Raw genomic sequence first — 15412 nt, 5'->3', positions numbered from 1 at the left:
ATCTGTAGTATTGTATGAAAGTCTTGAATCACCGCTCAATTTGTATGTTTTTCTATGAAAATGTGAAATAGGTGCAACAATTTATTGAAATGTGCAAACATGCATGGAAATCCAGCCCTTGAGGCAATGGAAGAGTTTGTACAGGTTTATGTGCTTGATAGTTATAATTTGGTAGGACCACCTTTATTTTCCAACACAGCCTGAACTCTGTTAGGCAAATATTCTTGTAATTTCTTTAGTAGACTTCAGGAATAGTTCTCCAAGCTTCTTAAAGGACATTTTGAAGCTCTTCTTAAGATGTTGGCTGTGTTTTGTTCTGTTCTCTGTCAAAATATTCCCACACTGCATGGTGGCTCAAAAGCAGAGAGTACTTTTCTGCATTCATAATTCCATCAATTTTGACAAGATCCCCAACACCACTGGTTGTAATGCAGCCTAAAACTATAGCCTGCACCAGCAGATAGCTGCAGACTGTTGTACTGCTCTCCTGACCTACTGGCAGTGATTTGAACCAAACATTTTACATTTGGATTCATCGCTCCATAAGATCTGTTTCCATCGATTTCCAGTCCAGTTCTTATATAATATGGCACACCTACCGCCTTTTCTCCCTGTTTCCATTCCTTAAGAATGGCTTCTTGACAGCCACCCTTCCACTGACACGATTTCTGATGAGGTCTCAGTGAACAGTAGGTGGATCAGCTGAAGGGCAAGGTGCATCTCTCAGGTCCAGTGTCAGGTGTTTGTTGGATTTTTTCCTATTTATTATTGGATTTTTCCCCCTATATCTTCTGTTGTCCTCCACTTGTCCAGTTTCCTCAGATTTTTAAAGGACCCAATGCACACCATGCCAAGATATGCCAAGTTTTCAATGATTCAAGTAAATAAATGGCAACAACACATTGCTAGTATGAAAGTGTCCATATACACTATTTAAAATAGGTTCATTGTTTGAGTGAATGTTGAATGATTCATAGGTCAGTGTTAGGTGTCTTAATACAAAAAAATTAGCCAATGCTAAAAATGTTAAAAAATTATAGAAAAAAAAAAGTTGTAAAGAATGATGACTCTTGCATAGCAGCGGACATGTCATATTCACCGGAGCACGTGGAAACACAGTAAACAAACATGTGTTAATGATTGTTTTGTGAACATGATATGAATAAAACAGCTGAAAGGATTAGTAGTGACATTTTTCATCATTATTTATTTACTTAAAACACGTACTGTTTTGTTTACTTTTTTCTCAAGTTATTTTATTTATATTACAAAAAAACCCCGTCAAACCCCTGCTGTGTCATTGATGTGTCTTTGGCTTTTTATGTTCGATTTAATATTTTTTAAAAAGACATAAATAATAGATTTGAATTTACTTGTCATCCCTTAGTTCATGTTGTGGTGTTTTACTTCGGTAAACGTTGAGAAGATCACTTCCCTTTAGTTAAGGAAATCACAGTCGGTCCTTTCATCGAAGCGTAGCGTGCGTCCATCCTCATGATTCAAAAATCTACTAACTGCTGACAGGAAGTCGTCAGCACGCTCATACGTCACTTCACTCCAATACGGAAGAGGTCGTCATCGTTAAGGCTGTGAGTTGGAAGGTATGTGAAATGTGATAAAACGATCGCAGTTTGTGAGTAGAACAGCTCGTGCTTCAGTAGTTTGAATGAATGAAGCACTGTAAGTGTTTCCTGGGCAACGAGGGCGCCCGTCAGTCCTTTTCCAGTCTCGCGGCGGTTTAGTTCCCTGCAGGTCTCGTGAGCCGGGCTTGCAGTTAATGGTGAAATCCATAAGTGGCTGCAAATGTAATGCAATATCCTCTAAAAATGGGACGTTAATGTGGGAACGAGATGCCTTCCCTTTCGTGAAAGCTAAAACTTGGTGAAGTTTTTTTTTTCTATTTCTGGAAGAGGGAGTGTGTGCGGTAGGAGTGCTCTTTGAACCCCCCCCGCCCGCCCTCACCACCAGCTTTTTATAAATAAATCTTTCTGTCTTTCGGCAGCACGGATATGTCGTGGATAAAAGAAGGCGAGTTGTCCCTGCTTGAAAAGATTTCTGCCAATATCCTAAAGGTAAGCTGTACGTTATAAGTTGGCTGTCTTTTTCAGCCTCGCTTTTGTCGGTCTTCTGCCTTTCTGTGACTCAAATCAAATCACTTTTATTGTCACATCACATGTGCTGGTACACTGGTACAGCGCATACCAGTGAAATTCTTCTGTGCAAGCATCACAAGCAACAGAGGTGTGCAAAATATAAGAATGGGAATCTGAGAATAATAAGAATAAATATATGTACAAATATAAGAATGTATGCACATTAATGAATATGTATACCAAATATGTATATATACGTGTGTGTGTGTGTGTGTGTGTGTGTGTGTGCGTGTGCGCGTGCGCATACATATATGTAAATAAAATAAAATAAAACATACAGAGGTTAGCAGTTGGATATTGTGCAAAAGAAATGGCATTTATGTACAGTATGGAGTGCATAATGTTGAAGGTCCGGTAAGTGAAAGTGAGGTGTCTATGAAGTGTTTAGCAGTCTGATGGCCTGATGGAAAAAGCTAAGTATCTTTGTGGGAAAAATAAAACCCTGTTAAAATATGACATTTCTGGGGATGCCCCAATTATGTGCATTAAAAGAAATCTGGAAATTATGCAGGCTGGTAGATTTTGATTAAATATAATTTTCACTCTATATAATTTCAGAAAAGAGAAAATTGTTTTTGAATGTTATATTTTGTATAGTTGAATGAAATGTGTTTAGATTTCTCTTGTGCCTTGACAAAAATCAAAGTATGTCATTTCAGAGTATCTGGATGGAAAATGGAGTGACAAACAGAGCCATTTAGAAAACATCAAACTATTTATATATTTATTTGACAAGGTTAAGATTCAGAAAATACCACAAAGAATAGCTTACAAATAATAATAATAATAGTTCTTAATTAAATATCTAGGGCCATGAGCTGTAACCCCTGAGGGGGCCACAGGGAATCACTTTTTAGTTATCGTTCAAAATGCAAGTCCTGGGTTCAAAATGCAAACATATTAGTTGATGGTGATGAGTTTTATTTTATTTAAATTTGAAATGTTTAGAAAAAAGTTGTACATGACATTTTTGTGATAAGATATCAGCAGATATTTACATAGAATTAGACAGTGTTGGTCTTTTATAGATTAGATCGCATTAATGCTTCTTCTGCATTTCTTTTGACTCTTTTGACTGCTGTCTTCCAGGCAGGACCCATGCCTAAACATGTGGCCTTCATCATGGATGGTAATCGACGTTTTGCACGTAAGAAAAACATGGAACGGCAGGAAGGACACATGCAGGGCTTCAACAAGCTGGCAGAGGTGAGTTTGGGGGTTTCGGCTACAGGAAATGCATGTCACATGGGCAGAAACAAATTGATGATGTGTGCCAAAATGCCTCGTCTTCTCCACACCAGACACTACGTTGGTGCAAGCATCTGAACATCCCAGAGGTGACGGTGTATGCCTTCAGCATTGAGAACTTCAAGCGCACTAAAGATGAGGTGGATGGTTTGATGGAGCTCGCCAAGCAGAAGTTTGAAAGGCTGCTGGAGGAACAGTGAGTTTTGAGCTGAGTTTTCCACTTTGCTTGTGGTCACAGTTTGTACATCATATGATTCATTGCTTCCTTAAAGTAAAGTTTAGAAAGAGTGACATGCAGCGCTCAAGCATAAATCTGAAGTTAAAGTAAATACGGGTCTGTACATGAGAAATCAATTTTAAACAAGTTTTGACGACCTGTTTCCAACAGAGGCACGAGATCCTTTGAGTTCACCTTTAGGGTGGGCTTGGATGGAAATCTGTTGTTTTTTGTTTGTTTGTTTCTTTTGGTTCACACAACAACGGTGTTGACACAGAAACATTTACTAATGCATCAGACACTGAGTCAGAGACAGTGTGCTGATGGTGGGATGGCCAAGAGGAAGCAAGGGTAAATAGGGAGTCTGTTATTTCCACTGGTCTCTTAAATAGTGCTTACTTTTTCACTGTAGTGCAATATGTCAAGCTCAGACTAGTCAACTAACGTGGATTTTCTTTTCATTTTACTCTGTGGTCATTGTGGCGCATGTACTATTCATTTATTTATTTATTTAAGCAGCTGATAACTGCCGCAGATACATTTTCAAGCTAAAGTGGAGGTCTGTTAATCTGCTAACCGTTTCTCCATGTTTCCACACAAGTATGAAATATTTTACAGCTGACTTATTTCTTCACTTTGGAGAAAAAAAACAAAGAGCTTGTTGACTAATCCATTGCTTAATGTTGCCCTTTAGTCTGTATTTGTTGTACACAAGACTGTGGTATAAGTAGCTCACTTGTTCAAATGCCATATTTTGCTCCTTTTTTTTATCTGAGTAACCTGTCTAAAGAATTTAACAGTGTAAAAAAAATAAAAATCCCCTTCTATTGGATGTTGTATTATGTTTATCAAAATTTGGACAAACTTGATTATGAGGCTGCTGGCTGTTTATGATACAAGGTTATTATTTTTCTTACGACTGACATCCTTATGACAAACCACTTTTGCACAGTGCTGGACAGCAGACTATTTCAAGTCCACTGCACACACTGAGTACTCAAAATTCTCTAGAGTCTCCTTTGTGTTTTTTCTGGGTAGAAAATCCAGACAGACAAGTTTCAGGATTCTGACTAGTCTTTCTGTATTTCCTGTTCATCTTCATGCTTTTCCTATAAATATCTTCCTGTTTTGTTTTGCAGTGAAAATCTGGAGAAGCATGGTGTTTGTGTCCGAGTGCTGGGCGACTTGAATATGCTGCCACTTGACCTTCAACAGCTTATTGCCAAAGCCGTGTTCACAACCAGGAATCACAATAAGTATGCTTAGTAGCTTATTTTTTTTCATTCATCGCTGTGCTGTCATATCCTGTACATTAGAAGTGACCACAGCACTACAAATTCTTGTTTTGTAGGTGTTTTGTCAATGTGTGTTTTGCCTACACATCAAGATATGAAATCACCAATGCAGTCAGGGAAATGGCATGGGGAGTAGAGCAAGGCCTGATCAAAGGAAGGTAAACGAGACCGCAATGAGTTCATCTTGTCATCCTTTGTTAAATACTCTATAGAAAGGTGTCCTGGAGAGCCATTGTGTTAACAAGCTGTTTGTGTTTCTGTGATGTGCAGTGATGTTTCGGAGGCATTGCTAAGTGAGTGTCTGTACAGCAATAACTCGCCAAATCCTGATTTGCTCATCCGCACCTCTGGAGAGGTGCGCCTCAGTGACTTCCTTCTTTGGCAGGTGAGAGTGAGATAGGTGTCATCAACAGCTAATGAAGTTCATCATATACAGTCCCAATGAAAAGTTTAAGACCATTTGAAAAATGGCAAAAAATCATATTTTGCATGGTCGGATCTTAACAAGTCTCCAAAAGTTGATTCTGTTCATCTGGACATAGCGTTTTGTGGGAGAAATGTTTCGTCACTCATCCAAGTGACTTCTTCAGTCTCAGCTGACTGCAGGTTTCCCCAATCTTATAAACAATACATTTGCATAATGACTGAAACCAGCCCACTGATGGAACAAAGGGCTGTGAGGTCAGTTCCTTAATCATAATTATGCAAATTCTCATGACCATTGATCAACAACCACTGACCAAAACCCACTGATCAAAGACCGCTGATCAATGGCCATGAGTACCATTCACAGAGAGGCTGCAATCACAGCATTGTAAGATGGTGACAGATGTACCCTTAAGCCCCCTCCTCGATTCAGAGATGGTCTTTCCCTTTTCACGTAAATGGCCTCCTTGACTCAGCGCTCAAACCAGCGTTCCTCCCTGTCCAGGATGTGTACATCCTCATCATTGAAAGAGTGTCCACTGGCCTGTAGGTGTAAATAGACTGCAGAGTCCTGGCCTGACAAGGTAGCTCTTCTGTGTTGTCCCATCCGCTTCGCCAGAGGTTAAGGAACTGACCTCACAGCCCTTTGTTCCATCAGTGGGCTGGTTTCAGTCATTATGCAAATGTACTGTTTATAAGATTGGGGAAACCTGCAGTCAGCTGAGACTGAAGAAGTCACTTGGATGAGTGACGAAACGTTTCTCCCACAAAACGCTACGTCCAGATGAACAGAATCAACTTTTGGAGATTTACTTTCCTGGATGATTGAGAATGCATCAAGACGGATCTTAACAAGGTTCCAGGTAGAGCTTCAATATGCAACAAGAAGAAATGGGAGTGAGACGAAACATTTTTTTGAGCATGCAATTGATTAAAAACAACGCTTAAACTGAAACAGGCTGTTTTACAGCTGATCAAAAGTTTAGGACCACATGCCTTTTAAAAGGCCAAATATGTGCAAAAATGTGGATTCATTGTCATTTTCTGTCAGGTAGTCACACTGTCGTGACGTTCTGATGGCAAAGGCAAAAACAAAACGAAAACCTTTTTGAACGTAGTCGGGTTGTTGAACTGCATAAGCAGGTTCTCTCACATTGCGCAACTGCTGCTGGGGTGGGACACAGTAAGATGGTAATTTGGAATTTCTTAAATGATCCTGAGGGTTATGGAACACAAAAGTCAAGCTGAAGACCCAAAAGAAATTTCACCAGCACTGAGCCTGAGGATCCAATTGGCTGTCCGTCAAGACACTGGACGATCCAAGACCCAAATTAAGGCCGTTATTGGTGCCGACTGCAGCCCAGTAACCATCAGACGGCATCTGAGACTGAAGAGCTTCAAAAACGAAAAACGTCTTCAAAGGCCTCATCTCCTTGAATGCCACAGAACTGACTGTTTGGACTTTGCAAGAGAGCACCAAACACAGACATTGAAAGGTGGAAGAAAGTTTTATTCTCTGATGAGAAAAAATGTAACTTTGATGGTGCTGATTCTTAAATTTGAGGCCATGGTCCTCAGCTGGAAAAGGGTGGAATGCCCACTCCGGGTCAGGGACAAGTTCCTGCCCCAAGTGGAGGAGTTCAAGTATCTCGGGGTCTTGTTCACGAGTGACGGGAGAAGGGATCGGGAGATCGACATACGGAGTGGTATGGCGGCCCCAATGATGCAGACGCTGTACCGGTCTGTTGTGGTGAAGAGAGAGCTGAGTGTAAAAGTGAAGCTCTCAATTTACCGGTCAATCTACGCCCCTACCCTCACCTATGGTCACGAGCTGTGGGTAGTGACCGAAAGAAAGAGATCATGGATACAAGCGGCGGAAATGGGCTTCCTCCGAAGGGTGGCTGGCCTCTCCCTTAGAGATAGGGTGAGAAGTTTGGCCATTCTGGAGGGGCTCAGAGTAGAGCCGCTGCTCCTCCACATCGAAAGGAGCCAGTTGAGGTGGTTCGGGCAGCTGACAAGGATGCCTCATGGGCGCCTCCTGGGTGAGGTGTTCCGGGCATGTCCTACCGGGAGGAGGCCCCGGGGCAGACCCAGGACACGCTGGAGAGATTATATCTCTCGGCTGGCCTGGGAACGCCTGGGTGTTCCCCCGGACAAGATGGAGGAGGTGGCTTAGGAGAGAGGTCTGGGCTTCTCTGCTTGGGCTGCTGCCCCTGCGACCGGCCCGGATAAGCAGAAGAAAATGGATGGATGGAATAATGGAGCTTCAGGAGGTGCAGGGGTGTCAAACCCTGGCTTTATCCAGATGTTGCAGAGAGCATCCCTCATGACTGGGGCCCTCATCTGTGCGGTAACGACTGAGTTTTTCAACAGGACAACGCTACAGTACACAACAAGGGACTTCTTCCAGGAGAATAACATCACTCTTTTGGAGCATCCTGCGATTCTCTCCTATTGATCTCTCTAAGCAACTCTAACACATACACATAAACTATCCAATCTACCCTCAGCTCTTCAGTGAGGTGTTGTTGTTGTTATAATTAATAAGAATAGTAATCACTTGATCCAAATGTTTTAGCCAACTTGGCCTTTATTTTAAATGCTCAGGTGTTCTTGGAAGTCAGTCATTTGCAATAATTTGCATAGGAATTGTTTGTTTGAACAATTCCAGTCAGGATGTCCCTAATTTGAGAATGTTGCAGTATAAAGCCCATTGAAATGACTGTTGTTGCCAGCTCGTGCTGCATATATAAACTTGAATTGATTTACCCTTGAAGATGACTGTTTTTCTATGAAACTATGAAAACAGCAAAGTAGGATTTAGATTTATGCTTGGTTGAGTGTTTAGGGATCATGATGATTTAGGAGCAGGGTTTTTCCTGGCTCCAAACTACAATCTGAATACTGCTCAAGTATTGAGATGTACTACTTTATTTAAATCTGGTCTTTTAATAAACAAGTGTGTTTTATTCCAACCCCTTTTATCGCAGGAAAGAGATGATGAGTAATATTTTTTTTTGTGTGTGTGAATTAAGAAGAGAGTAACGCTGGTGGTTGGACTTGTTTTGCAGCATGTATTGGTCACTCATGACGTTAACCTTCAAACATGAACAAAGCTGTCTGTTTGTGAAAATAATCCAGCAAAACTGTGTGATGCCTAAATAAACAAATCTGTGATGAGTGTTTCATTGTATGGGTACAGTTTATATTTAATTCACTATCAGTGTTTTTATCTAGTGATCATCAGGGATGGTAAGTACTTGGGTTTTACAAGAAAAAAATGGTCTTGAACAGCTGAAACTGAGTTGGAGAGAATTCTTTGTATCTCCTCTGACTTATCTCTCTCTATATATATCTTTAGTGATTTATTTGCATGTAAGATTTTCTTTCTAAATTCCTTAAAGCCTGTGACAAGTCTCCCTTCCAGTTTGGGGGTGCAATCGCTGAAAGCCAGTATTAACCTAATGACTGGGTAACAGCACAAATTGTAAAAGCTTTATTTTTTTCTTCCAGTTTTTCCTCAGATACCCTGTAAACTTGTATTGGTTTTCGTATGTGCTCTTTCTGCAGACCTCTCACTCCTGCCTCGTATTTCAGTCCGTTCTGTGGCCAGAGTACTCATTCTGGAACCTGTGTGAAGCCATTCTGCAGTATCAATTAAATCACAAATCCATCCAGGTAAGGATAATACTGAGACAGAATTAGGGTTTACTCACAGTGTGTGAGCCATGCGGTGTGTCCGAGCGCATTTGACAAGCGTCATCATTCATGTTAGGTTAAGTAACTAGTTCAGGTTCACTCAGTAACTGTGTGCATGTAGCATACATGCATACAACCATGGAATTTCAGTCTTTTCTCAATTAAAGATATCTCCATGAAAATGTGTATTTAGTGATTATTAATAAATCTATAATGTGAGAGAAACCTGAGTCACAGCTTCCAAGAACTGCTCCAGTTAAACAAAAAAATGTGCTCTCCCAGAGGGATTTTCAAAAGCATGTGTGCACGTAAGAAAGAGAGAACGAACATGAGAAAGGAGTTTATTTGTTTAGACCAGGGATGTCAAACTCATTTTACATTGTGGGCCACACACAGCCCACTTTGATCCGAAGTAGGCTAGATCAGTGAAACTCACTATAAGAAAAAAGAAGTGCAGTCTCAACAGTATGTGTCAGTTTTTCGTGTTTAGTTTGAATACTCCATAGCTTTTTGTCCCCAGAGTTGGAAGGGCTGTGTAGAGTGAGTCAGTCGAAGAATACAGTGTGTTTTTTGGGGTCATAATGTTTGTTATTTTTGGCCTCCTTTATTTCCTTGCTGGGGAGTATCTAAATGTGACTAAAGGTCCTGTGTAACTAGAATAATATTATTTAGAAGCAGCACAAAAATGTACTTTCAGATATCTAATATAACTGAACCATACCGCTCTTTTGGTTTTGAACCTAATTGGACTTAGCTGTTCGGGTACTACTGTAGTTATGACCCCTGTCACCCACTGTCAGCCATGCTCTGCTTTTCATTAATGTGATGGCAGCTAACTATGTCAGCTCCATGTTGCACCCTGGTCGCTGTTATGACTGACTCAAAGGCCACAGCAAAGAAGAATAAAGAGAGAACAAATATTTATTTAACTTAATAGGAATAAATCTGTAAGCCAGTATCAGTGGCTTAAAGAAGTGTATGGACTTGTTGGCAAATATGTTCAAGTATAAGTGCAAACACAGGGAAGCAGGTGAGAAACGGGGCATGGATATGGTGCATGATTATGACTGCATGTCTTTCCTGCATTTTTGTGAGTTCTTTGGAACAGCACTTCCAGCTGCTCCCCCCACCCCAAAGGGATCACTACAATGGAAAGATCCCCATGTTTGATTTGGCACAGATTTTGCAATTTTTCTGATGAAACCCTCCCATTTATCAGAGCTTTTGGACAAGCACTATGAGTATACTACACTTTGACACGCTGGCACTTGGTTAGTTGTTTTGGAGAGTCCTAAGCAGGAATAAGCAGCAGTGTTATGCATCCCATATCTGAAAAGGGCTTATGTTTTGGCTGTGTCAGTTCCAGGTTCATCACTTGAAAATGTTAACCTTAACAATTAATGTAGATCAGTGTCACTTTGTAAAACAGACTGTTGTTAAACAAGCAGAGAAAGATTAAAGTAACTCCTGTATCTATGTATATATTTAAATGTATATCTAATTTGGTGTGTTTGTTATTACAGAAAGCTAGAGACCTCCATCGAGAGCATCAAGCTCTGCAGCAGCTAGAAGCAGATCGTGCTTGTGTAGTAGAGCTCTTGCAGCATCACGGCAATGGAAAGCCCGTCGAAAGCCAGAGAAGACAAGAGGCGCTACTACACTACACTGCCTGCCGGGAAGAACGAGTTCGAGACTTCCTAGAAGCACTGAAGCACAAAAGAGACTCTTTCTTTTCTGACTTATGCAGTGAATCCTTGTTGGCCTAAGAAGACGTAGAAGAACAAATCCTCTGAAGCGGGGACGAAGCCTCTCCTATATCATCTTCCCAAAAGGGCTTCTGTGGAAAAGGGAAGAGCAAGCAGTAACTGGGAGCGGTTTTATTTTGTTGCTGATTCATATAAGAGGGCAGTTTTACCCCTATGGGGCTGTAGAATAATCCTGCTATTTATGATTGTAGATTTAAAAACTCTAATAGGTGGAAATGTCTGGTCAAGATGTAGTTAAATAATCGTATAAACTGTCAGTTAAATGCATGCCGTTGAACGGAAGGTCATTTTATGTGAGTGAAAGCCACGGATCCTGTGTTTCGGTTCCAAAACATTCGTCCACAGAACTTTTAAATTGTTGTTGAAGCATAAAGTGTTGTTTGTTGACTGTGATTTTGACTACATAACTATATTTTGACCAGCTTTCTGGAACAAAATAAAATGATTACTGTATGTCAGATTAAATGATGTGAAATTCTCTGTTTTGTACTTACATACTACAAGTCTAAGCTTTTGTCTCCATCTGGCTTCCAAAATATGGTTATCTATTGTCTTAACTTGTGCAGCAAAAAATATGTGTATGGTCCATGCTGCTGATATATGTGGACTCTCAGGGGGAAAACTAGTGATGGTGTTTTATTGGATTAATGGGTCATTTTTGCAAGTAGATGACTTCCAGCGCATAAAACTGTACCAATATAATTTCTGCTGCTACCTGTTGGAAGTATTGAGCCTTAAAGCTTATCAACTACTAATATGCTATGTATTGCAAAAATTTTAATAATTTCTTGTAATTGCTATTCTGCGTCTCGGTGGTATAACACAAGCAAAGAACCACTTTTACTTTTTTTCAGCAGGATGTTTGTTGGGTTTTGCTTATTTGGGGGAAAAAATCAAAGAAAAAATGTCCCAATTTTATCCAAGAAGTCCTCAGTCTTTAAATCACAAACTCAAATGCAAGACATCTCTTCATCAAATAATCATATTTGGATCTAGTCCTTCCAGAGGAAACACTACTAGGAACCAATTTTATTTAACTTGCATCATCTATACACTGACAGAAGAATTGATAAACTTTGAGAGAACTAGAAACACCATACTATAAACATACAAAAACATACTGCCCCACAAAAATATGCTTATATACACATACATAGGTATAAGTATGAATATATACTATGAATATATACTACTCATCAGGCATACAGTACTGGAATATTACTACTAATGCACTGACATGTGAGCAGTATTTTAGTGTTGAATAGGTATTCTACTTTTAGCTATTTATTATATAGTTTATATAGTTTAGATAGCTTAAAATCCACTAAACATCTACCAGTTACAAATTGTATATGTCTGTATTAGTATTTCTTCACACAAAGCTTGTGAAGCAATCTCTCCAGTAGTAATAATAATAATGACTAAATGTTGATTTTTGGTTTTACACAGGGCTAAAATTACAGTCTTATAGGCCCAAGCCAAACAGATATATTCATCCACCACAAGCTGACAGAAAGCACCATAGTCTAATCTTCACCCGCGACCGTCTTTTGCCTCAAAGCTATGACATCAAACAACGTGATTGGTCAGTTGCAACGCGGGGATATTAGATACACCATAAAATTTGGTTCTTTGTGAACAAAAATTGTTCAGTTTATCCGATAGACGGTGAGCAAAGGTGCAACGACTTTGACGCGCCATTATCTGCGTATTTATTTTTTCGATTACAGCAGAACGAATCAGTCGAAAACGTTCGTACAGCGCCACCCCGCGACTATAATCCGTATTCCTTCAAGTTGCCGTCTGCCTTTTTAACAAATGGGAGGCGCCTCCAACCCACGTGACGCCTTTCTATCCAATGGCGAGATTCGAAACACAAAACTGGTTCAAACCGGTTTCGTTCTTATATTTCAGTGTATAAACTACAAGAACATTCGTTTGCATTATACATTCGCCATTTTCCGCTGTGAGCGCTTGGTTGGCGTCTGTTATCGCTTCGAAAAAAAGCCATTTTCGCAGCTGTATTTTCCTGACATTTTTCTTCGTTTCCCGCTGAGAACATGGGCAAAGCAAAGGTAAAAAAAAATTGAATTTAAATTGAATTTTAGTCTGTGCACTGGAATCGTTTTCGTATCATTAAGTTAACACAAGACTGCGCCTGATATTTCTGCTTAAGAAGAACGTCATCATCCCTAACAAGCGTTTTAGCAATGGCGGTCTGACAGTGGAGAGGAGCGCAAGCATCCTCCCACTCGTCGAAAACAAAAGTTGAAATTTTTGCTCATGGTTTAAAATTATTCTTATGAGTTAAACGCGTACAGTTGCGTGTATTTTTGTTTATTTTTTGCCTTCCAGCGCCCAACTCTGGTTAGTCCAGCCGTTGACATTGCGTTGTGCAAAATTTCTGACACCATCTTTTTCCCCCCCTCTCTTTGGCAGTAGGCAGGGCACAAATCTTGCTGTTGTAAACGCAGTAACAAACTTTCGATATGGACAGTGACTGTTTTTCTTTATTCTTTTTCTCAACCTGCGCGTCGATGCTTGAATGCATAACTTGGGATCCGAATTAATGAAGATAAATATGAACTGCGCCGTTATCAAGCAATCAAAATAAGCTCGAACGCAGGCTGCAAATTTGAGGAAGGAGTTGGGGGAGGGGAGGTGGCGATTATTATTTTTTTTCCGCTCAGGTTTTGAATAATAAGAGCCAGCCTGGTTCTTGTATCGTCGTTTGAAATGGGTTTGTTAACAGTAGTAAATATTTATTAAAAACGTCAAACGCGATTAGATTGCAAGTGCGCAGTAGGAAAAAAAATGTATAAATACAAAAATAAGAATTTTTTTTGCACATTTGTGTGTATTTTGTCGTATTTTTAATGCATTAATTCATGGTGCAGTGTGTGGCCATACTATTAAAAAAATGCATAATTAACGATTTAAAATTAGATTATCACAAATAGGATTGTTTTGGGTGTTTTTCGATGAAAATCTCAGTCTCATCCGTGATTTTTTTTTTTGTCTGCCTTGAAACCCCTCCAAGCATTAGTTTAGCTGCATTTGTCGTGTAGGTACAGATTAGTAAAGTAGTAATCTTATCAGTTTCCCAACAGCTGTCTGTAGGCGCGCACTGATACAAAACAAAGGAAGCTGTCAGGGCGCCAAGGCGGTGTCATGGTGACAGGACTGCCCAAATTTGAATTCAAATATGCGCGGGAAAGCTCTTTGTGAACTTGAAAAATCAAGAGCAGTGTTAAAAAAAATTAATATGTATTAGATCTTCTGTGAACATTTTTATATTAAAACAATGTAAAATAGTGCACACAGAAAATAAAAAATACGTTTTGTGCTATTTAAATCTGTGTTTTTTATTATTATGTAGTTTTACTTTTCAGTTTGTAATGTTTTCCCCTTCTTTGTCTTACAGGCACCTGCTTCCTCTGAGGTTTGTCTAAAATGAATATATTTTTATATTGTGTTATATTGTGCAGCACTTGCATTTAGAATTTGTGGGTAAATGCTTGTTTTTGATGTATCGTTTGCATATTTTTTGCCACTGATATAATATATTTTGTGCCCTTATTTAGGATGATGAGTGTTGTACTTAGTTAATATATTTATTCAAACTACTCCCAATTTCATCTCTTTTTTTTTGCTTTTGTTTTAACTTACTTTTTTCAATTGCATACTCTTTAAAGGTCCTGTATAAACAAAGCTATTAATATTGATGCAAAATAAGACAGTGTTTGTTTTAACTTTCACTTCCTTGTGGCTCTACAGCCTAAGAGAACCTCTGCACGGCTGGCATCAGTAAGTTCTTTTTAAACACAATTAAGCATTTTTAGATGTACTCAGTATATTTAATGTGCAGTATCCTGCAGTTTTTGTTAAATGTTCACTATTTTTTGTAAGAAGCAACCACTTGAAATCTAAATTGAAGTAGTCTATCATGTGTGTATTAAATTTTCATTTTACATTTTTTAAGAATATATTAAAGGTCTCTTACACTCTTACCTAATGTGGCATGAGGAAGTAGCCCATGATCAAGAAGTTTATAAACTTGTAATAAGCTTTTATTACCTAGGATTTCAAGGATCTATATTCTGTTATCTCAAACTGATTTAAATATCGTTTGTCTTGTAGAAACCGAAACCTGCAGCAGTGGAGGCTAAGAAAAAGGCTGTTGCAAAGGTATAAAACCAAAATCTTGCACGCTTACTATGGGGGAACAGCTCTGTAAGACGTTTGCCGCATGTTTGCTTGATTCATTTCTGTGATTAATTTGTTATTATCATTTTATTTTCTAGAGGGCACCCAAAACAAAGAAAGCCAAACCCGCTGAGAATGGGAGCACCAAGGCTGAGGTTTGTTTCTGTTACACTGCAAATTAATAAATGTTAGATCAAACAGATGTTCTTATATTTTCCAGGTCGTTTCTGCTTTCTTATGTTAACTTATTTGCAAGCTTTTAATTGTTCGTGAGTTGAGTGCAAAGGTAAATAAAAAAAGAAGAAGATTAAATGAGTAAAAAAAGAACTAGATATAAAAAAAAATTGATGTGTATGAGTTCTGGAAACATGTGAGGCAGTTATGGTTTTATGTGTCCTCATA

The 15412-nt window shown here is 39.2% G+C and overlaps 1 protein-coding gene across 2 annotated transcripts; it reads left to right on the top strand.

Annotated features, from left to right (window-relative positions):
- The first annotated feature begins 1516 nt into the window (after positions 1 to 1516).
- dhdds (dehydrodolichyl diphosphate synthase) lies at positions 1517 to 11692 on the top strand. Of its 2 annotated transcripts, none has more exons than XM_031740700.2 (9): positions 1517 to 1601; positions 2003 to 2072; positions 3243 to 3359; positions 3455 to 3597; positions 4758 to 4874; positions 4970 to 5071; positions 5184 to 5298; positions 8910 to 9017; positions 10562 to 11691. In XM_031740700.2, exons 2-9 carry the CDS (start codon positions 2010 to 2012, stop codon positions 10802 to 10804), a joined length of 1008 nt encoding a protein of 335 aa, XP_031596560.1. In that variant the 5' UTR covers positions 1517 to 1601; positions 2003 to 2009; the 3' UTR covers positions 10805 to 11691. The 2 variants fall into 2 exon arrangements, with proteins under 2 accessions (XP_031596560.1, XP_039476159.1); XM_039620225.1 differs by lacking the exon at positions 1517 to 1601 and adding an exon at positions 1625 to 1805 and having other exon boundaries at positions 10562 to 11692.
- The last annotated feature ends 3720 nt before the right edge of the window (positions 11693 to 15412 follow it).

This window comes from Oreochromis aureus, linkage group 11, assembly GCF_013358895.1.
Source record: "Oreochromis aureus strain Israel breed Guangdong linkage group 11, ZZ_aureus, whole genome shotgun sequence".
Taxonomy (NCBI): domain Eukaryota; kingdom Metazoa; phylum Chordata; class Actinopteri; order Cichliformes; family Cichlidae; genus Oreochromis; species Oreochromis aureus.
This window is presented reverse-complemented; position numbering and strand designations above follow the sequence as displayed.

Coding starts and splice junctions, on each gene's coding strand:
- dhdds (XM_039620225.1), top strand. CDS start 2,010: ATGTCGTGGATAAAAGAAGGCGAGTTGTCCCTGCTTGAAAAGATTTCT. Junction 2,073..3,242: donor TTTCTGCCAATATCCTAAAG/GTAAGCTGTACG, acceptor GCTGTCTTCCAG/GCAGGACCCATGCCTAAACA. Junction 5,299..8,909: donor GTGACTTCCTTCTTTGGCAG/GTGAGAGTGAGA, acceptor CTCTTTCTGCAG/ACCTCTCACTCCTGCCTCGT.